Consider the following 23,015-nt stretch of genomic DNA (forward strand, 5'->3'; position numbering starts at 1 on the left):
TTTTATCTCGTCCTTCACAATAGTCCTTACTTGGACCTGCAGGTCCACCATTACGTCCATAACCCAGGGAGGCTGTTCCAGCTCCGACTGTAGGGGTGTCCCCAGTGTCGCCTCCCTTTGGATTCCAGGAGTCTGATGTGTCAGTGTTTGTTCCTTTCGCTTTCGGCCCAGTAATGTAGCTGGTTTGGTTTTCTTGACTTTGGGGCGAGCACCTTTGTGGTAAACCACATCCACGGAGCCCGCTGCCCGGGTCCTGGGAGGGGAGGTTGAGGTTGAAGGTTCCTGGAGTGTGGGTGGTGGTGAATCTGTTTCATCATGCAGGCTAATGGGTAGTGCTAAATCGGGGGTGAGAGACAGTCGTCTTTCAGTTAGTTAAATTTCAGTGGCGACAACTCCAATAGCTCTCTGAAGCATTCTATCTATGGAAGTTGGTTTGTTCAAAGAAGAAGGTGTGTAAAAACCAAGGGGGGTGGCCCAGCCCAGCCTCTTCTGGCCTTTGACGGGCCCGCCCTTGGCCGGGGCTTCGCCCGGGCACGCCCGCGCGCATCCCACGCTGCGGGAGGGCCACTCGCAATTTAACGCGCCTCCTGGCGCCGCGATGACGCCCTCAGCAGGCATCTGGCAAAGCCTGCTGGGGCTTGTAGTCCTTGTGGTGTGGGACCTGGAGGGCAGAGCAATCAGCCAGCGAGCCGGTTCCCTCGCGGCTGGTCAGGAAGAAGAGCAGGCAAGTGGCAGGAGCCGTTCCCCTCACGGCGGAGCCGAAAAGGAGACTGTGGAGCAGCCAGGCTTTCCACGAAGCTGTATTGTACTAATCTGATAGACTATTAGCCGCAGATTCCTTCACATAGAATTATCCCCAGGCGTGAGGCTGGATCCGGAAACTTTTTGCCACAGCGTCCCTGCGCGCCAGAGGCGGGGCGACATCACGCGACTCCACCCAGGTATTGTCCGCGTACGTGACGTCAGCGAGGTCACATAAGACCCGCCCCGGCGCACCCACGTGCAACGCGGATCCGATCCTGGCTACGGGCCTGTTATAGGACCCTTTTATCTTCCATTGTTTTGTGGAACAGTGTGCGAATGCCTTCGTGCTTTAAGTCTTGCACGTCTTGTGGGCATCTTATGTCGGCGACGGACCCTCACCTCATTTGTATGTGGTGTTTGGGGGAGGATCACAGCACCACAGACTGTACGCAGTGCCAACACTTGAAGCCGAAGTCGCCGCGGGAGTACCGGATGAAACTTCTCTCGGCGCATCACTCCAGGTCGATGTCCTCCCCTCATTCTGCTTTGACGGACGGCTTCAGCCTCGGCCATGGTCGTCGTCCTCGCCTTTCTCCGATGTCACGTGAGCGTCACTCCCCGGTGGGTAAGTGTCGCAGTTTGTCCCCGGGCGCTGGTTTCAGGCCTCCCAGGGGCGTGGACTCTCCACGGGTGATGCGGCCGCGTGTCGTCCTATCCACCGTTTCCCGGTGTTGGGGCGTCGAGAGTCCAAATAGAGACATACGCGGCGGCTTTGCAGGCCTCGCTGGCGTCTCCTCCTCCTTCCCCTTCTGGGGCGTCGGCGGATCCCTCGCTCTGTGCAGGACCCTCTGCGATGCCACCGGTGGCTCCGGCCCCGGCGCCGACTGGTTCGGATCCAGGCTTGGAGGATGTGGTACTGTTGGGGTGCGGCTCCTACTTCAGGCCACGGTGTCTCTGCCTCGCCGCAGACTCCCGTGGGGGTCCCTGTGGTGTCGCGGAAGGTCGCCGAGGCTCGGGTCGCATCCCCGAGCCCCTCTCGGTCCTTTGACAGAGTGGTCCTGTCTAAGGCCGAGGTGACGCCGCTATGGCGCCGGCAGCAGCTGGTCCGTGCGGAGCCACGGAGGTCGGTGGACCCTCCTCGTCCCGCTCTGGGTCGAGGCCGAGGGGAGACCCCTCGTCCCTCTCCGGGCCCCTCTCGTCCCTCCACGCAGGTGGCTGCCTCGTCAGAGGACGAGTCGGAGGTTGAATCGTCCCTGGCACCGCGCATGGGTTGCTGAGCGATCTTCACCTTTCAGAGGGCTTTGTGCCACTTCCCAGGCCCGTCTCGATCCCCTGCACAGGTGGCTGCCTCGGCGGAGGTCGGGTCAGCGTCACTCCGGGGCGGCGTCACTCTGGCGCCGCCCCGGGGCCGGTGTGGCTCCAGCTTTACTTCAGTCTCCACTCCGGTCCCTGGTGCGAGGTGACTTGGAGGTCCCTTGTCCGGCGACGCAGGCTGGTGCCGACGTCCTACCTCAGGCAGCAGATTCTACGGCTCCGTGCAGGGGTCGTACCGCGGATTCGTCTTCAGACGCTCCTTCTTCTCTGGAGGCATGCATATTGGTGTCATCCTCCCCGGAGACTGGTCGCCGTGTGGTGTCTTTTTCACCGGCGTCGAAGGGTGACTCCCCGCCGTTCCTGGGGCAGAGGTGTTTGTCGGAAGCGCGGCAGGTCCCTCATTCTTTGGCTCCTTCTGACTTCCTGGTCTGGCCCTTGCCCGCCCCGCTTGGCCTCGGGGACGGCTGCCTTAGTTTGCAGCCGTCTCCCACGGAGGAGCTGATTTCTCCACCGCAGGGCCCTACGGAGACAGGTGCGGCCTTCGCTCACACGGTGTCCACAGCTGTGGGCATCCTGCGCATGGGTGATCCGGTGGCTCACTTTCCGGCGGACCATATATTGGAGGTCCTCCACCAGGGCTCTGGTGGGAGGGAAATCTTACTTCCCTTTGAAGGTTCGCTCCTTTCTTCCCTGACGGGGGCTTGGAAGCCTCCTCCCGGTGCAGCATGACCCGGCGTGTTTTTCCCTTCACCCCTCAGCCGCCAGCCCCCTTTTGTGGACTGCTTTTCCCTCCCTGCCGCCGCTGTTGACTCCGCCGTCCCAAGAGGCCCGCTGGCTGGACTCTTGGGGACGCAACATGTTCGCCTCGACCAGCGCGGCCCTGCGGGCCCTTAACACCTTGTGTGTGCTGGCCAGGGCCTCCTCCTGTTTGTGGAACTCGGCGGAGTCTCTGTGATCTGCAGCGTCCCAGGAGTCTGGCCTGGTGGATTTGCGGCATCATGCGTTGGATGCCCGGGAGCTTGAGGCTTTTTTTCTTCGCCCCGCTCTGGAGATCTCGGAGGTGCTGGGCCGGGCCATGGCTTCCTCTGTCGCTCTCCGTCGCCATGCTTGGCTTCGGGACGGAGCATTCCCTGAGAAAATTCGGGAGCGTCTCATCGACCTTCCGTTTGATGGCAGCCTGTTGTTCCATGCCCCGGACTTTGCAGGGCTCCGTCCTCCTCCTCCACCTTATCCTCCTCCTCCGTCCCCTCCTCAGTGACTTCTGAGTTGGGTTGATTCTGGGCCTTCTTAGGCCGGCTGTTCTGACTGTGCAGTGTGTTTTCTAGCCGTTTACGTCCTTCCTTGGGACTTTGGCATTGCTGGCTGCTGGACGACCCTTGTGTTGATTGTGTGTGGTTCTGCAGGAGTTGTTGCGCAGACTTGGCCCTGAGATTGGGCCTTCTGCTTTGCTTGGGCTGCTTGTCAAGCCTTCAACGGGGGTGTTTTTTTCCCCGTGGCTCTTTTGTTTTTTCCTCTGCTGCGGAAGTTCTTCCAAAGAGGGTTCCCATATCTTGGGACTTAACATACCCTATATGGGGTAGTGGTAGCTGTCATATGGCTTGCGCTCTGCTAGAGGGTTCTAGTCGCCTTCGGGTGCCTGTTCTCCATGGCGTTTAGGTAGGTTGCTTTTGCTTCCTGAGGTCGTTTGCGCGGCCACTCGTAGTGGTGGCCCGGGCATCTCCTCCTCTTCCTGCTCCTGTCCTGAGGTCTGTGATGATCCTGTGTCTCCCTTGCCGGGCATCGCCTACTCGGCCTTCCTGGGGCCTCGGGCTGTTCTTCTTGCTTCTGGCTTTGACTGCCGGTGCTGTTCTGGCTGGCAGGCTGCTCTCCATCTGGAGTGGGTTCGCCTTCTTTCCCCTAGTTTCCTTGGGTCCTCTAGGCTTCTTCTTCTTTTCTTCTGCTTTTCCTGTCTTGGCATTGGGCGGAAGCTATGTTGCCTTGTGAGGGAGTGGGGTGCTTCGGCCTCTCAGTCCTTGCCCTTGATTCCTCTGCTGTGAGTGTACAAGTCTCTTCAGGCTTCTTTCCCTCCTACCTCCCCTTGGGGTCGGTGGGGTCCTGCTTGTGGGGGTTCCCTTGGCCTGGCAGGGGTGAGGTTCTACCGGGTCCACAGATCTGGTTCCCTGTGGGGCCCTCTGTTCTGCATTGGCTGGTGGGGTCCTTTCGCAGACCCTCCTTCCCAGGGGGTATTGCTAGGGTATCTATTCTACGTGAAGGAATCTGCGGCTACTAGTCTCTATCAGATGTACGAGTTACTTACCTTCGGTAACGATGTATCTGGTAGAGACGATTCTAGCCGCAGATTCCTTCACGGGCCGCCCGCCCTCCCTTATTCTGTGAGGACCCTTGAGTTGGTCTTCGGTACTCGCCTCCTGGTAGGGGGCTGTGTCTACTGTGAGTGCCTTCCTTGTTCTTGACGGGTGGCTCCGTCTTGGGGCAGTTCATTCCTCCTTTGGTCCTTGAAGGATGGGGTTCCGGTGCTCCGGAGCCCTGCTGCTCTGGCTACTCCAGGTTTGGGGGGGATTGCGTTCTATCCCTGTCCTCCCTCCCCTCCCTTCCTTCCATTGCTATCCTCTGATTAATGGCCATCTGGCCTTGTCTTGCCCTTGTCCCTTGTGGGTGGTTGCCCTCTAGGTTGGGGTGGCTTGGAGGTTTGTTGTCCCTGTCTGTCTTGGGACTGGTCCCATTCCTTGCTCAGGATGAGGGGGGTGGGCTTCCTACGTGTGCCATGACTTTTACGCCTCTTCTTGCCTCCGGGGCACAGGGATGGGAGGTTGTCTATGTGCGGGCAGGGTGACTGCGCAGGTTTCTGCTTCTTCTTCTTCTTCTTCTTCTTTCTTCTTTCCCTGTCCTTGGGTTCTGCGGTTAGCCCTACCCTGGTGGTGGTGTTAGTCACTGTTTCTTTCCCATTTTTCTGCTCTTCGCACACTGTTTCCATGCTCCCACAGCTTTTATCTGGTGGTTCCGCGTTGTGGTGCGGAAAAGTTCTCTGAAGAAAACTGACATGGGCGCGCCGGGGCAGGTCTTATGTGACCTCGCTGACGTCACGTACGCGGATGACGCCTGGGCGGAGTCGCGTGATGTCGCCCCGCCCCCGGCACGCAGGGATGCTGTGGCAAAAAGTTTTGGATCCAGTCTCACGCCTGGGGATAATTCTATGTGAAGGAATCTGCGGCTAGAATCGTCTCTACCAGATACATCGTTACCGAAGGTAAGTAACTCATACTTATTGTTCTATACCGGTAATCCCCGATGATATTAATACAAGTCACAAATCCTACACAAGTAGTAGGGGGACTACTCAGCATGGGCAATATACAATGACATCATGTTGAGTGACATCACTGGAAGTGATATCAGAATAAGTGATTCTAGAGACCTATCATATCCCATCCCTGCTTGCCCAGCTATCTTCTTTGACAGCTGCATACTGAAGGTGAAGTCTACATCTTTAAAGGTGGTTCTCAGACATATTAACTGGTGTGACACCAAGCTAGCTTGTGCCCCACCTCACTGTACTTATTTTAGTGGTGGCTGGGCTGCGTTAAATAGCATTAGCTACTAAGAGGCTGGTATGTCATCTGTGACACCTTTCGTCAATCCTGGATCTTTTGGCTGGAATGTCTTTGCATGTTGGGATATTGGAAACCATAAGGGCAGTGTTAATAGTAGTACTACATCCCCTGGAGTTGAACATTCTGCTAGGTGAAACGTTAGCAATTTTGAACCATTTTCCAGTGGTATAAATTTGTGATTTTGTGTTTTTTTAAAATTCTTTTTCCCCACCCTCCCAACTATAACTCTTACATTTTGTAGGTAAAAAAAATATTTCGTATGTTGCAGTTAAAAGTGATTTTTTTATGAGAACAGACCCTATTTACCACCCTTACCTGTCCTGCAATGCTGTTGTACTTTTTGCATTAGGTGTATAGCCTGGCTCTTGTTATAACAGGACTTTAAAAGTTCTGAACAACACAGCAATTGAAGGCTCATTGGGTAAGTGGAGGAAAGGGCGGAGATGGTATTTCAAATTTAGATGCTCGCATCCCCCTTGTAATGAGCGCACGCTAACACGCCTCTAAAACAAAGAAGGATGTGAAAACATATTCTTGTCCATAACAATGAGAGTTCAGTGAGGTTTGGGTCCTTGGACCTAGCACCACAGGCAAACCCCATCAACCATGCTGTGATTAAGCTATTTCAGCAATACCATGCCTAAAGAGACGGCGAGTCATAGAGTTAGGTCGAGCCTAGCAGCAGCACGCATTCGCTGGTCGCTCTGCAAGACTCCTGTTGTAGAGTATGAGAGAGAGGCCAGCGCACACTCTCCGCTCATATTTTTCATTGGCTTGTGTCATTGTCTTTCGTAAATGTTGCCTTCGGATTCGTTAATAGGCTTGTTAGTCCCTCCTTAGTACGGTGTCTTCATTTGTAACCTCCTATGGCTACTGGCCCCCTTTACTTCGGTTGTTACACAGGACCTTTTATTTAGTCTGTAAGCACTATTTACTTTATTGAGTTTCTTTTACTGCAGGCCGGACATGCGCTGCTTCAGCCTAAATCGCTTGTGTGTTTTTTAAGCAGCACACCCGCCCCTGTAACAAGAGCGCCCTCTTTCAATCACTTTAACCCAGCATTATCTTGAGTCTGTTTCAGTCCCCCTCCCCCATCCCCCCAGTAAAATGGATTTAGGAATGATTAGCGAATTAAGTCATGTGAATTTTAGGTAGCACATAATCATGTACGAATAGGCTGAAGCTGACAACAGCACATCTGTGTTACAAGTCATCTGCACTAAAGCCACCTGAAAAGGTTGTTTTCAAAAGCCTCTTTTATAAACAACAGCAACAACACCACCACAGCCACCAATACCACCACCACCACCAATACCACCACCACCACCAATACACCACTACTAATATACCAACGCCAATACCAATACCACCATCTGAAAGAAACACGTTAGTTATGGCTTCCTTACCTTAGAAATTACCCCCAGGCGGCAGGGTGGATCCTGAAAGTTTTTTAGTCAGCAGTACCTCTGTGCGTCGGAAGGTGGCATCAGTTGGCTCCGCGTCCATCGTCGGCATCGTGGTTGCAGGGATAACATCACGGCAGCTACTTAGACGCTGCCTTCGCGCACTGATGTCAGTTCTTTCTTTTTCCGCGCCAGGAAGAGCGATACCGCAGTCATTTTTTGACTAACTTTTTCTCGACTTTTGTCAACTTCTTTTTTCGAGTCTTCAACTCCTTAGGTGCACGAGGGATGCCCGGCTTCAAGTCATGTGGTTCCTGTCATCGAGTGATGTCGGTGACGGTTACGCACTGGATGTGTCTTTTTTGCCTGGAGCGCGACCTCGACCCCAAGTCGTGCTCCGACTGCCGGTCGATGGCGCCGAAGGCTTTGTGGGAGCGGTCTCGAAAGCTGCTTGAGCACCGGCAGTCGGCTCGACGCTGTTCGAGGTCCCGGTCGTGAGGGAGGTTGAGGGACTTGTTGCTGAGCCACCATCATTCCTGTTCCAAGTCTACGAAAACTTTGCACTCGGGGTCGGGTAAGTCGAAGCATAAGAAGAAGTCAAAGAAGCATTGTCGCTCTTCGACTTCTCCTTGTCGGTCGGCCGACCCGACGAGGCATGCGGGTAGTGTCCCTCCCGCGGTTCCGCGCACAGAGCCTTAATAGTCAACTCCACGTTTCCCTCCCTTCCCGAGACCTGCAGCGACTCCCGCCCAGCTTCGTACATTCTACGAAGCTATGCACGCCATCTTTGGGTGTCCTGAACTCCCCGGCGTGCCTTCAGGCCCGCGGACTCAGTTGGGGATCCTAGGCCTGCTCCAGCCCCAGCGCCGCAGGGCCCCCTTGGATCCATGCATGGATACGGATTGGCGTCGGTTGACCTGATTATGCCTCCACTGGCGCCGCTTCCCCTGGCACCACTACAGCGTTCGACCAGATCTGGCGCCAAGAGGGGTTTTTTATGCCCCTGTTCACTCCTGGGGCCCCTTTTCAACCAGAATGGCACCCAGATACTGAGGAGGAGGACTGGGAGGGGTCCGGTGACCCTCTAGCTGACCAGGAGAGTGAGCAGGACTGGAGAGAGGAACTGGTGGATGCCAGTGGTTGGGACACCTTGCCTGACCTTGGCATGTTGTCTCCTCCTACCATGGCTACAGAGAAGGGAGCGTTGTACGCAGTGGTGTCGTGTAGGACGACTGAGGCTCTTAACCTCGAGCTTCCTACGGTGGCAGTCAGGACTAACCTCCTGACAGAGGTGCTTCAACTGGCTTGCTACCATTTAATGAGGCCCTCACCGACATCCTTTTGGGCACTTGGTCCAGGCCCAACACGGGGGCTCCCGTGGACAGGATGTTTGCCCGACGCGTCCACCCGGCTCTGGGCGACCCCACTTTCCTTTCCCAACACCCCACCCCGGAGAGCTTGGTGGTCCAAGCCTCCACTTCCAAAAGCCCCTTCTCTACCTCCCCACCGGAAAAGGAATCGAAGAAGCTGGACCATCTTGGAAAGAAAATGTTCTCTTCCGCCAGCTTAGGACTGCGGTCCGTAAACACCGCATGTCTCTTGGGCCGTTATTCCCACTCGGTGTGGGATACGGTGGCGCAAGTGCTGCCTCAGTGTCCGGAGGAGGCCCGGGCAGTGCTCTCCCAGGCTATCGCCACCGGGAGGGATGCAGCGAAGCTTACGATATGTTGTGGGCTGGACACAGCCGACTCTCTGGGCAGGACCATTTCAACATCAGTAGCGCTTCGTCGCTACACCTGGATGAGGTCGACTGGTTTTTCAGGGGATGTCCAGAACACCTTGATGGACATGCCCTTTGATGGCCGTTGCCTTTTTGGTGACAAAGCAGACGATGCCGCTTCAAGGACTCACAGGCCTTTCCACCTGCCCTGCGCAGTCTGCTTTTCACCCCTTTCGTGGCTACGGAAGGGGTGCCCCGCTACGTCCCGCCCAGAGCCATAGGCCGCAGCAAGTTACACAACCTTCGCGCAGCTGGGGACGTGGGAATCAACGCCGTGGTTCAGGGCGCCAGCGGGTGGGCCAGTCCACCAATCCCCCCTCTGCAGCAGCCTCCAAACCTTCCTAGTCCGACCTTTCAGGCCTATCAAACGCCAGTGGGCGGCAGGATTCACCATCACCTCCCCCACTGGTGCACCATCACGTCGGACAGGTGGGTTTTGCAAATAGCCTGAAGGGGCTACTCCCTCCCCTTCGAGACTACCCCTCCAGCCATGCCACTGCGATAGCACATATGTCGGAGAATCACCTGGCCCTTCTCCAGCAGGAAGTTTCGGCTCTCTTGGCCAAGGGAGCTATCGAGCGCGTTCCTGTCCCAGAAGTAGGTCGTGGTTGTTAGTCCCACTACTTTCTGGTTCCCAAAAAGGACAAGGGCCTTCGTCCAATCTTGGATCTCAGGGACGTCAACCGCTTCCTCCAGAATGAGAAGTTCAAGATGTTGATGCTGGCTCAGGTCTTGTCTGCCCTCGACCCGGAAGACAGGATGGTAGCATTGGACTTGCAGTACGCTTATTTTCACATCCCCGTCCTGCCGGCCCACCGGCGTTACCTACGGTAGGCCACGAGCATTTTCAGTTCACCATGCTTCCCTTTGGCCTTACCAGTGCCCCTTGGGTGTTCACGAAAGTGATGGCAGTGATCGCAGCTCTTCTGCCCAGATCAGGGGTTTCAGTCTTCTCCTTATCATGACGACTGGCTGTTCAAGGCGGGCTTGCCCCAGGCAGTCGTCTCCCACCTCCAGACTACAGCTGACCTCTTGCATTCGCTGGGGTTCTCCATCAATGTGCCGAAGTCTCACCTGACCCCCTCTCAGAAGCTCCTTTTCATTGGAGCAGTTCTGGACACGATGCGGTTTCGGGTTTATCCTCCCGAACAGCGAGTTTGGGATATTAGGGCTATGATTCCGATCTTTCAGCCTCAATTCCGAGTTTCAGTCAGAGTGACTCTGAGACTGCTGGACCTCATGGCCTCCTGCATCCTGTTGGTCGATCATGCCAGGTGGCATATGCGGGCTCTGCAGTGGGACCTGAAGTTCCAGTGGGCGCAGCATCAGGGGAATCTGTCCGATTGCGTCCAGATCTTGGAGGGCACTGCTCAACAACTGCAGTGGTGGCTCACGAACCAGGATTGGGTCAGTGGCAGATCCCTCTCCCTTTTCCAACCAGATCACACGGTGGTGACGAACACGTCCCTTCTGGGATGGGGCGGCCACATGGGAGAGGTGGAGATCAGAGGCCTCTGGTCTCCAGCGGAGAACAGGCTTCACATCAACCTTCTGGAGCTCCGGGCGATTCGTCTTGCACTGAAAGCATTCCTTCCCTCTGTCCGGGGAAGTAGTGCAGGTGTTCATGGACAACACCCCAGCCATGTGGTACTGCAATAAACAGGGCGGGTGGGGTCGTGGACCCTCTGTCAGAAGGCCCTTCGCTTCTGGATATGGCTGGAACATCAGGGCATATCCCTGGTGGTTCAACACATGGCAGGTTCTCTGAACGCCAGGGCGGACAAACTCAGCCGCAGGTGCATGATGGATCACGAATGGCGTCTTCACTCGGAGGTGGTGCAAGGTCTCTTTCGACAGTGGGGAGAGCCTTGGTTAGATCTATTCGCCACCGAAGAGAACCCGGAATGTCAGCAATTCTGCGCTTTGGAATTTCCAAGGCGGAACTCGCTAGGCGGCGCTTTTTGTCACAGGTGGAGCTGCAGTCTGTTGTACGCCTTTCCACCTATACCACTTCTGCCCAGAGTGCTGAAGAAGATCAGGCGCGACCGGGCCCAAGTCGTTCTTGTGGCTCCGAATTGGGCACAGAGTCTGGTATCCTGAGTTGCTCAACATGGCCATTGATCCTCCAATCAGACTGCCTCTTTGGGAGGATCTTCTGTGCAGCAGCAGGGGACGGTCCTCCCCCCAAACCTGTCCAGTCTCCACCTCCTTGCGTGGAGATTGAGCGGCGGCAGTTGATGTCTTTCGACCTGCCTCCCAAAATCTGCGCTGTAATCCTGGCAGCCAGGCGTCCCTACACTAAGACGGTATATGCCTGCTGGTGGAACAAATTTGTGGCATGGTGCACAAGAAAGGCTGTGTATTCCCTTTCTGCCCCTCTTTCTGAAGTTCTCATGTTCCTTCTTTCTTTAGCCCGGCAGGGCTCTGCTCTGGGCACTATCAAGGGCTATCTTTTAGCCATCTCTGCCTTCCTTCGGCTGCCAGATCAACCTTCTCTTTTCAAGTCCCCGTAGTTAACCGTTTCTTAAAAGGCTTAATGCATCTCTTTCCTCCAATCTCCTTCGTTATGCCTCAGTGGGACTTGAATCTTGTTCTTACCTATTTAATGTGCGCTCCCTTTGAGCCACTTCATAACTGTCCTTTAAGACTCTTGACTCTTAAGACTGCTTTCCTGATAGCCATCACTTCTGCTAGAAGGGTGAGTGAGCTCCAGCCCTTTCTTCCAAACCTCCTTTCCTGTCTGTCCATCCGGACATGGTGGTTATCAAGACCTGTCCATTCTTCCTTCCTAAGGTGGTCACTGCCTTCCACATAAGACAGACCAGTACTTTGCCCACCTTCTTTCCGCCTTCACGTCCTTCGAAGGAGGAAGAGGCTCCACCGTTTGGACCCAAAACGTGCGCTCTCTTTCTATCTGGATCGCACTAAACAGTTCCGGGTGGATGACCAACTCTTTGTTGGCTACGTGGGCGCCAAGAAAGGTCAGGCCGTACACAAATGCACCATTTCTCAATGGGTCATTTTGTGTATTAAGGCATGCTATTCTCTGGCTAAAAAGCGCCCATTCCACCAGGGCGACGGCAGCCACTACTGCCTTGGAAAGAGAAGTTCCTCTGAATGACATCTGTCAGGAGGCCACGTGGGCATCGCTGCACACGTTTACAAAACACTACTGTCTGGACAGCCAAGTCTGGAGAGACGGCTTCTTTGGCCGTTCTGTTCTCCAGGACTTACTGGTGGGGTCTTGGTTCGCTGACCCACCACCGGGGTTGGTATTGCTGGGGTATCTATTCTAAGGTAAGGAATCTGTAACAAACGTATTTCTTTCAGATGAACAAGTTACTTACCTTCGGTAACGATATATCTGTAAGAAACATTAGTTAATGATAGACTCCTTACTGCCCCACCCATCCTCCTCGTTCTGCGAACTGATTTCTCGGGTTAAGGTCATCCTTTCAGGTCGCTAGTTTTGTGCACCTATGGTCAGTGTCTTGCATGGATCTGTGTTTCTGGTGCGTAAAGTCGTGTACAGAACTGACGTCAGCACGCGAAGGCGGCATCTAAGTAGCTGCCGCAACGTCATCCCGGCAACCACGATGCCGACGACGAACGTGGAGCCTACTGATGCCACCTTCTGACGCACTGAGGTACTGCTGACGAAAAAACGTTACGGATCCAGTCTGATGCCTGGGGGTCATTTCTAAGGTAAGTAATCTATAACTAACTAATGTTTCTTACAGATATATTCTCACCGAAGGTAAGTAAATACCACCACCACCAAGACTTCCACCAAGACATCCACCAATACCACCACCAATACCATCACCACCAATATCACCAATACCAATACCACAACCACCACCACGTATACGACCACCACCACTATAAATACCACCACCACCAATACCACCAATACCACCACCAACACCACCACCAATACCCCCACCACCAATACCACCACCAATACCACCACCCCCAATACCGCCACCACCAATACCACCACCACCACCAATACCCCCACCAATACTTCCACCAATACTTCCACCAATACCACCACCACTGTTGTGTAGTTCCTATAAACCTATATAAGATCTGCGCGTTTAGGCAACATACACTGTAGGATTGGTGTCTGACTGATTCTGGACACCCTTACCGGGTATGTTACCAGCTAGCTCACAGTGCCAATAGAGACCCCTCTTACCAAGGAGAGACTACTTCTTGACAACTATCGAACATGACAACCCTCATCCCTCAGGATCGTGGTAACAGTGTATTACTTTTCGCTCAGTCACTCGTGCTCACTTTGTTTCAGAAAGATGCACAGAATAAACAGTGGGGATGTTTTTCAATAAGCATTTATTGAACCAGTGTCATTCTAGTGTAAAATAGGTGTGCTGAAACAACCACAGTAACAGAAATAAATGATTATAAGCACCAACAGAGTTAAAGGATGATAGATTTCTACCATCATGCTAAAACAATGAATACAGTATAAAATACATGACAGTAGAATGCGTACTCCTACGATGGGACCCTAACTAGATGTACCTAGCATGTTTGTGAGTGTAAAAGCCAAGAATGCCTCTAGGATAAAGTCAACCCCGTTACCTGAAGTGAGAGACTGTGGGACCCCGTCTTAGTCTCGAGATAGACACCCTGCCAGGGATGTCAGACCACTGCGAGCTGGAGTGTCTGCGGGCGGGGAAAAATGACTGTCTCGGCAAGATATGGTGTGTATATATACCCAAAGTGGTATTCCCTGGGGATAGACCTTGCTGTGTCATGTCGGACTAGGATGACGGAAGGAATGACACTTGTACATAGTTTTTATGCAGGAGATGTTAGGCCTGCTGTCCTGCTTTGATTCCCTGAATCCTCATTTATAATGTGGGTGAAGACCAATTTAATCAGATTACGTATCTGTGGGTGAAGACCAATTTCATCAGATTACGTATGGCCGAGCGTGAAGCGGATGAGTTATGTAAACCCTCTGTGAGGGCTCATGTATTGATAACCCCATCTTTTGAGTTGGCTCCTTATTTGTCAGTGGTCACTAATTCTTTTCATAGGTGGCTACTGTCCAAATTCCGTTTTAACCAAATTTATATGGTTCTGCGGGACGAGAAAGACTGGTGTAAGCTCGAGGAATCGTCCCCATGCAAATGCGATGGTTTCTCCACTCAGGATAATGCCCATTTTCTGTTCTTCTGTTCTTTTTATCACGAACCTCGTACCCGATATTTAAAATCAATTCTGAAGGAGCTGGGTTTTACGCAGTACAAGCCTGCGTTGTTATATTTACAGATGATGCATTCCCCTGTAATTATGTATTGCACTGCTAGCTTTTTGGCTGCATCTGTTAGACGTAAGAGATCAAGGTTAAGATTGGAATCACAGATGAGGACAAATACTTGAATTCATGTTTATTGTAGTGATGAGTGCAAACTGTAATGAATTTTGTGTAAATAATGCCTCTTTAACTTGCTTTTAAAATCCACCTACTGTTTAATACTGTTTTAACCTGTTTCTTAAGATATATGAATGTATGATATTTGTTGTAGAATACTTTTATGATTTTAATTAATCGAATAAAGTGGACTTTGACTTGACTTGACTTGACTTGAATGAGGCTTAAGCTTTCTTAGAAAACCCCATGTCATCTTTGCATTACCCAAACTAGGTAAAAGGTCAGTACTAAGAACCGTCATGCAGTGTAATGTAGGGGAGAATATAGGTGAAAGGTTAGGTGACTACCTGAGCCTATATTGGGGTACCTATATGAAACATAACACCACCAATACCACCACCACCAATGCCTCCAGCAATACCACCACCACCACCAATACCAATACCACCACCAACAATACCAGTACCACCACCAGCAATACCACCACCACAAATACCAATACCGCGACCAATACCACCAATGCCACCACCACCAATATCACCACCACCAATACCACCACCACCCCTACCATACCAATACCACAACCTCAGTGCCGCTCGCTCACTAGTAATAGCAGGGGCACCATACGAGGCCGGAACTGCAGCCAAGATCATCCCGCCCTACTTCCATGCCTGCCATAAAGCACAGCCCGCCCTGCACCAGGAGGTGAAGCCAGGGTCCAGCTACAGCTGGAGTGTGTTTTATTAGGCCAAAGATAACAATGACATTATGCAATGCCACACTGCACACTCAAATCACGGAGAGAGCAGGGCACGGAGAGGGCAGGAAATAGCCCCCCTCCCTCTTCCTCCTGAGCCGTGACAGTATAATCACAGAGAGAAAGGTATTGGAACGCTTTGTTAGTGTTTATAGCTCGCATCATATGTAACTCTCACTTCACACTTTGTGTCTGTGTAATTTACAACACTTACACATCTTCTTCACTCCACTATTTATCACTACTTTGACGACGTCGCAGGCCGGTCTCTTCCTCTGATATTTACAATTTAACAAACGGTCGAGAAGGCCCTTTATTGCAATGCAAAAGGTCTTGCATTTTAGAGAGTTTAAGCCAAAACATAAATAAAAGGCATTGTCATTTACAATGCCAATAGCTCAAACTTGTGTGAATGTGAGACCTATTGCATAGCAAATGCTTGTTTATTTTTTTTTGCACGTAGACCCTAGCCATTGGCCAGTTTTGTCTTTGCCCTCAGACAGATGTGACTGTCACATGCTGAAATAGGTTTTGCCCCAGTGGTGCACCAGCGTCACTAGAGAAACTATTGTAGTGCATCTATTAAGAAATGCTTGACCCATCATATATCTCTGATTGGCTGAAAGAGAGCTCTTTATTGCCCACTGACCTAGGGCCAGCAAATGAAAACATGGTAACTGAGGATTATACTGTTAGAAAGTCGTGTTGTCATTGGGTAATAACTCCAAGCTCTTTTTCCTATATAATGCTAGCTGCAGGGGTAACATGGAAAAACACCTTTAATTAGTTCAGTGCAAATTCAGTGACGAGCCACCGAAGCTTAATTTTCGCAGAAGTACAATGCTCCAACTCACCAAAGAAAATAGAATTGTTAGTTACAAATATTTATGCTAGGAGTTACTGACTTGTGCTTTTAATGTTTAACTGATGCACATTAAAAAGTGGGCAAACCCAAGTAAGTGCCAAGTAAGTGTGCACGGAGTGTCCACAAGAGCAAATTAATTAATGACATCTACTGTAAGTCACGAAATGTACCTGGACAAATATTAATATTACCGAACAGAAGAATATTCCCTGAAATGAAAAAGTGTCATTTTAGTGCATGAAAAAATATTCATAGTGAACTTTACTGTGTTTACAAGATCTGAGATAGGTCTTAGGTTTTACTATGAGTATTTTAAGCCCTCTATAATTTACTGAAAGGACCATTAAGTAAATACAGAAAGGTGCGTTATTTTTGGAAAAATGTGTCATTTACGCTTCAAATAAATTATGTATATTTTAGTGGCATTTCTTGAATCAGTCCCATTTGTATGACACCTGCTCTGTAAATAGGAGTCAAACTTCCCTCTTATTTAGAGAACAAGAAATGCGATCGAGTTGTTGATCCTAATCAATTAAAGGAGTGACAAGTAGCTGAATCTGCATTTTAATTAGCTCATGTTCACTCTGAGTCAAAAGACCAGTGTTTTATGCATACTGCCCAGCATCCGATTGTAAGCTACGTAGTGCAGACATAGAAAAAACGGGGTTAATCAAAGTGTTTCCTTATATTGTCAATAAGTATATCTGTGACGGACAAGTGGGAGCCAACTAAAGCCAGCTTGTCCAAAAGTCATTGTGAAGGTTCAAAACCACAAATTATCTAGACCTGGAGATCATAAGCACAAGCAATCCCAGTAGCTGCTTCTTCTGGCAGAAAGTGACCACATACTGGTCAAAGAGAGACAGCCCCCTTATAGAAGATATCTGTACTATTAATTCAATAGATATCAGCCATGGAAAGAAGCTGTGCAATACAAATGGAAGTAGGCCTAGGCGCTGGAATGTTTTTGACGGATATTAGCATCGCAGTGGGAATGTCAGTCAGTGAACCTGAATGTGTGAAGAATCGATTTTCATAATTACAAGCGTGTGTGTTTTAATTCTACAAAAGGTTTGAATAAAACTAATGGGAAGGTATCTTTGTTGGACGTGGCCCTTCTTATGGGGGACATTACCCCAAAACGTTTTGCTTTTTCCTCCTAGTTTTTGCTGCATCTCTCTGTCGACCTTGGGACTCCGGGCACCTTCCCGCTGTACTGCAGAGGGAAAGTGCGCTTGCACGTCCTGCACGCACCAGGAAGTGGTGCAAACGTGTGTAGTCTTGGTAACGTATCTACGTGTGTCCCGCAAAAGGGTGCCCCACATACCCGGGGTGGGTACTGCACTGGCTAGTAGTGGGACATAGCACAGAGTGTTTCACCCACTGGATAAGCCATCAATCATGTATTAGACCTGCTATAGCAGGCCTCTGGGTCGCACTTTGTGCCCTTCTTAGGTTGACATCACTCTCGCCAATCCCGAGTGGGCCGTCTCATATCAAGAGGACCCCTCCCCCCCCCCAGGGAAGCCCTGAAGGTTTTGAGGGGGTAGTAGGCTGAAGTCAGGGCAGGTGACAGATGGTTGTTCCCCCCGTCCAGGTCGCAAAGAGCCCCCATGTGGGTGTTCCCCTGCCTTGGAGTCTAACTCCCCACAGGGGACTCCTAGAGTGTTGCAGAGGATATTGTGTGGCTTCGGGCCCAAGGCACTTTCTCCCCATCAAGATAGTGTGAAAATGCGAGCACTGTCCCACATGTGTTAGGCAATGGTGCAGACACGGTGTTCTTAGAAAGGTGCCGCTCTGCCGTTGAAGACCTGTGTGGGCACGCTTGCATCTCTGGGGTGCTGACTGTATACCCAGTCTGCCATTGCGTGCTTGGGAGTGCGCCCTGGCCCTTGTGCTGCTTTGAATATGTGTCCAGCCTGCCGCTGCGGGCTTAGGGGTGCGCATTTACATCTGTGCTCTTTGGTCTAGGTGTCTTGTCTGCCATCACAGATCAGGCTGTGCTTACCTACAATTATGATGTTCCAAGATCCGGGTCAGGCCTGCTGTTGCCGGCCTGAGTGTGCCCACTTGCACCCATGGTGTTAGTGACTACGTGTCCGGTTTGCCATGGCAGACCTGTGTTAGCACACTTGCTATTGCAGGCTTGTGTGTGAGCAGCAGCACCCATAGTGCCCAGGGCTATGTGTCCCGCCTGACCTTACAGCCGTGGGTGTGCACACTCGCTACAATGGCTCTAGCGACTGTGCGTCCCCCCTCTCATGCAGGGGTGTATGTGTGCACTCGCACTGATGGCATTAGAGGCTATGTGCTTGACCTGCTCCTGCAGGCTTATGTGTGTGCACTTGCACCTATGGTGCGCTGGACTCTGTTTCCAGCCTGCACTTGCAGGACTGTGCGTGCACATTTGCACCTATGGTGCTCGTGACCCTGTGTCTTGCCTGCTATTGCAGGCCTGTGGGTGCACACGTGCACCAAGAATGGTTGAACCCATATCCAGAATGCCTTTGCAAGCTTCTGTGAGTGCACTTCCACCGATGGTGTCAGAGTCTTTGTGTTCAGCCTGCTATCACAGGCCGGTGTGCACCTTGGCGCACATGCACTCAGGTTATGTGAGATACCCAAGTGTGTTTTTACTACCTATGAGACTTGCTCTTCCCATAGGCTAACATGGGGAAGTACTTGGTATTACTGCGGACTCCAACCGTGGATTGCGGTGGAGCAGCCTCATGATGTTTCCTATCAATGGATTCGCAGTGCCACACTCTTTCCAACCATGAAGGTGGTTTGGGAATAACTCACTTAGAAATTCCACTTATGGAATATGGTCATTTCTATGTTCTAAAACTCTGTATGTCTTGGGGCCTGGCCCCAGTTGATACGAGAGGTCAGGGGAGCACATCTACAAAGTCCCAAAAGGCAGCTATAAACCATGGGCATGCCGTGGAATAACAGACCTCCGCCATTTGATGGCAGAGTGGAATAGATTTGAAGGTAAGGTTGTGACACTTAGCCTTTAGGGGAGGATCATGGCCCCACTAAAGATTTAGATCTGGCATTCCATGGCCCTCTGGCAGACAGGCCTGAACTTTAGGGGAGACCTCTATATTTCAAAGAAAGACCCTCTAAACCACCCCAACTTCAAAGGCACACTTCAGTATAACTACTGGTGCCATGCTTCAGCAAAGAAGAGATATGCTTGTAGGGAGGTGGGACCAGAGAACCCGGACTGCATGGTGCATGCAGTCAGAGGAATCTGCCGTGCATATGAAGGATAACTCTCCGAATAGAGGCTGGCCTTGGCTGAAGACCTGTTGGAGTGCGGCACCCTGAAGTGTGCCCCCAAGGGTCCGTCGGTGGGCCTACTCTCCTCCCGGAGATGTCGGGGATTTTACAGATCTACTGCAAGGGGCTTACACCATCTACCTGTGTCATCTGGAGAGTGGTGCCCTCACAAGTGCCTACTTCGTCTGCTGAATCCTAATAGATAGCGAGGCGTTGGCGCTTGACTAAGGACTTTGTCTGGAGACCAGGTTGCCTAGTGCAGAGCCCCAGAAACCTGCCAGCATCTAAACTGTATGGTTCCTGTACTACAGGGACCCCGACATTCATAAACGTCTTGGTGGTGAGCGGATTCATCAGTTGTGGGACCCTGTGTTGCCGTTTCGTCGTGTGTGCGGCATCTCTCTCGTGTTTCATGGCAACTGCATGCTCATTGCGTGTGTTGTCCTATTCACAGGGTGCGATCCTCGGAGTTGGGGGTGTACCCATACTAGTGCCTCATTCTACCCCATGTGGCTCTGCTGAACTTGCACCTGTGTGTGTGACCAGACTAGTCTGGTGTAACCCGAATCAACGTGCACCGGACTTGCTGCCTCATTTCTAGGGAGGTGCGGAATTTGCGACTCATCATTTTGTGTGATTGGAATTACCTGATGCAACCCATTTCAATGTGCACCGGTCATTGTGCCTCATTTCCATGAGGTGCGGAATTTGCAATTTTTCGTGTGTGTGACCTGAAGTGTCTGGTGCAACTCATCCCAGTGCGCACCAGACCTTCTACCCAAACTGCCCAGGTACAACTGATCAACTTGTACATGGAGGGGTGCCTACTGCATCCGAGAGGCTCCCCTGTGTTAATTGCACATTCATGGCTGCTCCCTTCCTGACCCTTATATCGGTGGACCAACTGGCCTCTCCTCACCTGGCCCCTCTCAAAGACATTGTGCTGCCAGGTAGTGGCAAGAGAGATTGGGCTGGAAGAATGCTTCAGAGACAATTCTGCAGCAGATCAATAAACTGCGTGACTCCTTTGTGTTTTGAGATCAATGGGTAATTTCCTCAGTGGCTGAAACCCCCCTATCATTTACTGCCAACTCTAAATTAAAATTTGTTACTTTCTCCACCAGTTCTGGCGAGACCAGACTAAGTGAGACCTGGTAAACTTCCATCGGGGTCATAGGACAGTCGGTGTGAACTTGTGGGCGGAGGGAGGTTTTGGGCCTTGGGGTTTGCAGAGTGTTATCCATTGAACTTCTGAATATCAGTGCACCGCATTAGGGTGTTGAGTGTGTATGAGAGTAAGAATGTTCCATATGGACTGGCTGGTATCAGTGGCACTGAGTAGCGGTGCGGTGCGAGTGTTTGTGCGGAGGTGACTGTGCGTGTGTACCACCAGTGTTTCACAACATTGGCTGCCGATGTGGTTTTATTAGTTAATGTCATACCAAAAACACTTTACATTTGACACTAGTGTTTCCCTCGAGGCCCCGGTCCGCAATGCTGCTAAAAAGTGGTTTAAGCTCCCGAATGTACATGGTTCTGATTTCTTTGTTACCCAGGGTTCCCCCTATAACTGTGTGAGATTGAAGTATAGGGATTGTTGGGGTGGGCCACGGGTATATAGCGTGTAGCATCGCATAAGGGTTCTATGTACAATGTGTTGGGGGGTATGTTTTGGAATTGTCCCCAGTGTGCATATTTTTCATACTATCATAACACGAGTGGGCCTAGTACTGCTAGTACTATTTCCAAGTGTGATTTATGCCCAAAGGTACATAATGTTTATGTTGCATTGATTATATACGTGTGTTGAATACAAACAATGTTTATATTCGACTGGAGTGAAGTCTCTTTTGTACCACATGGGGTATTTATCGTGAGCGAGTGTTGTGCCGATGTTTTTCTCAGTGCCAGCTACTCAAGGGTGAGCCCAGGTTACACATCACGAGGGTGATGGATGTTGCCTTGTTGGGGCCTCGCCTCAGACAACTAGAAACTCCTTCTTTTAACAATCTTCTTCAAAAGGCAAGAACATTCCTACAATCTTCACGCGCACTACAGTGAAAATTGCAGGTTCAGAATTATTGCAAGTATCGTACATTCTGTAATGTTTACATTGGTGTAGGTGGAAGACTTACTATTTTCATCGGAAACAATGCAACATTTCTCCAGCTACTTGAATAGAGAATAATAGTTAATCATTTTTCTGATCTGCAGATTGTTGTGGAGGAGTTTTTGGAAGACGTAAACAATATTCTTAACTCTGGTGAAGTCCCTAATCTCTTTGAAAAAGATGAACTGGAATTTGTTTTGGCAGCTACAAGACCAAAAGCAAAAGAAGCAGGAATACCAGAAGGAAGTAGAGACGAGGTAAACTAAAATATATTCGCAAAAATTGGTAACGACTTTAACTCTCCTGCAGACAATAGGTTTATAAATAAGAAATGCAACTACTCTGTATTCTCCCCTTTCTCCCTCTGGGATTAATTCTGATGGGTCAAAGATGTGGAAATTCCCATGTTACTTTTTAGCCTTATCTCTAAACATGCACGCGGGGCACAGCGGGCAGCTGGAGAGTGTTGTCCAGATTAGTGGTAAATGGTATAGTTCACCTGTGTACTTGTGTACATTGTGTTCTTGAGTTCATCGTCTATTTTGATTTGACAGTTTAAGTGCGATGTCTGCCTTCTGTTAGAAGATCCAAAGGTAAAAACTGAGGAAAGCCTAATGTAGAAGCAGTAGAGTGCACTTTGGACTTTTACTCTCAGGAGCAGATGTGTACCTTTACGTGAGTCAGCCTTTGATGCTAGTGTTAAATACAATGCCAACTTGCACTTAATGACACTGCTTCATGGCACTTCTTCGAGGGTCTAACTAAAGAAGGAAGGCCGAAGGAGAGTGCAGAACCTGACCTACCCCTCTGTGAATTAAACATAGACGTAGCCCCGTGCTTCACGAGCACAGGCACATACACACACGTTCAAATTGTGAGCTAAAATTTCGTATTGCTTTTAATAACATTAAAACAGATTTAGGAAAAAAAAACTATTTGCTATAAGCAATCCCTTACAACGCAGGAGATGTTCGTCTGTAAATAAATCTGAGTTTAGTAAACCTTCACAATCAATATATCCTTTAGATTCACAACTTTTATGCATATATTATGTAGCATCTCTTGAGACACAGAAGTACATGCCAATCCCATATTATGAATTCTGATGCTGCAACAGATACTAACCACAAATTACTGTGTGGTGTTTCACATCCCACAGAAACACTTTCATTATTGCCCTGTTTTCGTACTAGTTTGTGTACATTTCTTTCTTGATAGCAGTGTCTACATCTGTTTCAAATCCATAGGTGTTTCAGTTCTTTATTAATCGAGTTCGTCAGAAGATGCACATAGTGCTCTGCATGAGTCCTGTTGGAGAAGCTTTCCGAGCACGATGCCGCATGTTTCCATCCCTGGTGAACTGCTGTACGATTGATTGGTTCGTGCAGGTGAGCGATAAATGTAACTTTCAAGCCGTTGTAGTACAAGTGAATTCAGTCAGTAAGCCTCCATTTTGTATGCCTCTTATGAATCATGTCAGCTATCACCACTGGACTGTCACTCTAATAATCATCGAAGATGGCAGTCATTCATACAGTGTAAGAGTAGCACCTGAGCTACCTGAGTTTATTAGGTCTCAGCTAGACAGCGTATGTGCTGTCTCAAAGAGACATGTTGTGTTTAATCTGTGGACTTCAGCCCACTCACACACTTCCCGTTTGCTCGCTCCATCTTCTGTCTCATATTCTTTATCACTATTTGTCCTTGACAAGCATGGTCATGCCTCTTCTTGTGTTTAG

General features: G+C 50.5%; 1 protein-coding gene across 2 annotated transcripts in view; it reads left to right on the forward strand.

The window, feature by feature from the left end:
- DNAH6 (dynein axonemal heavy chain 6) overlaps nucleotides 1–23,015 on the forward strand; it is a 2,458,578-nt gene that overhangs the window by 1,539,398 nt on the left and 896,165 nt on the right. For both annotated transcript variants that reach the window (XM_085636629.1, XM_085636630.1), the window contains 2 exons: nucleotides 21,381–21,533; nucleotides 22,524–22,664. In XM_085636629.1, coding sequence (XP_085492755.1) covers nucleotides 21,381–21,533; nucleotides 22,524–22,664 — 294 coding nt within the window. The remainder of the gene's footprint in view (nucleotides 1–21,380; nucleotides 21,534–22,523; nucleotides 22,665–23,015) is intronic.

The sequence above is a fragment of the Triturus cristatus genome, chromosome 2_1 (assembly GCF_964204655.1).
Source record: "Triturus cristatus chromosome 2_1, aTriCri1.1, whole genome shotgun sequence".
Taxonomy (NCBI): Eukaryota; Metazoa; Chordata; class Amphibia; order Caudata; family Salamandridae; genus Triturus; species Triturus cristatus.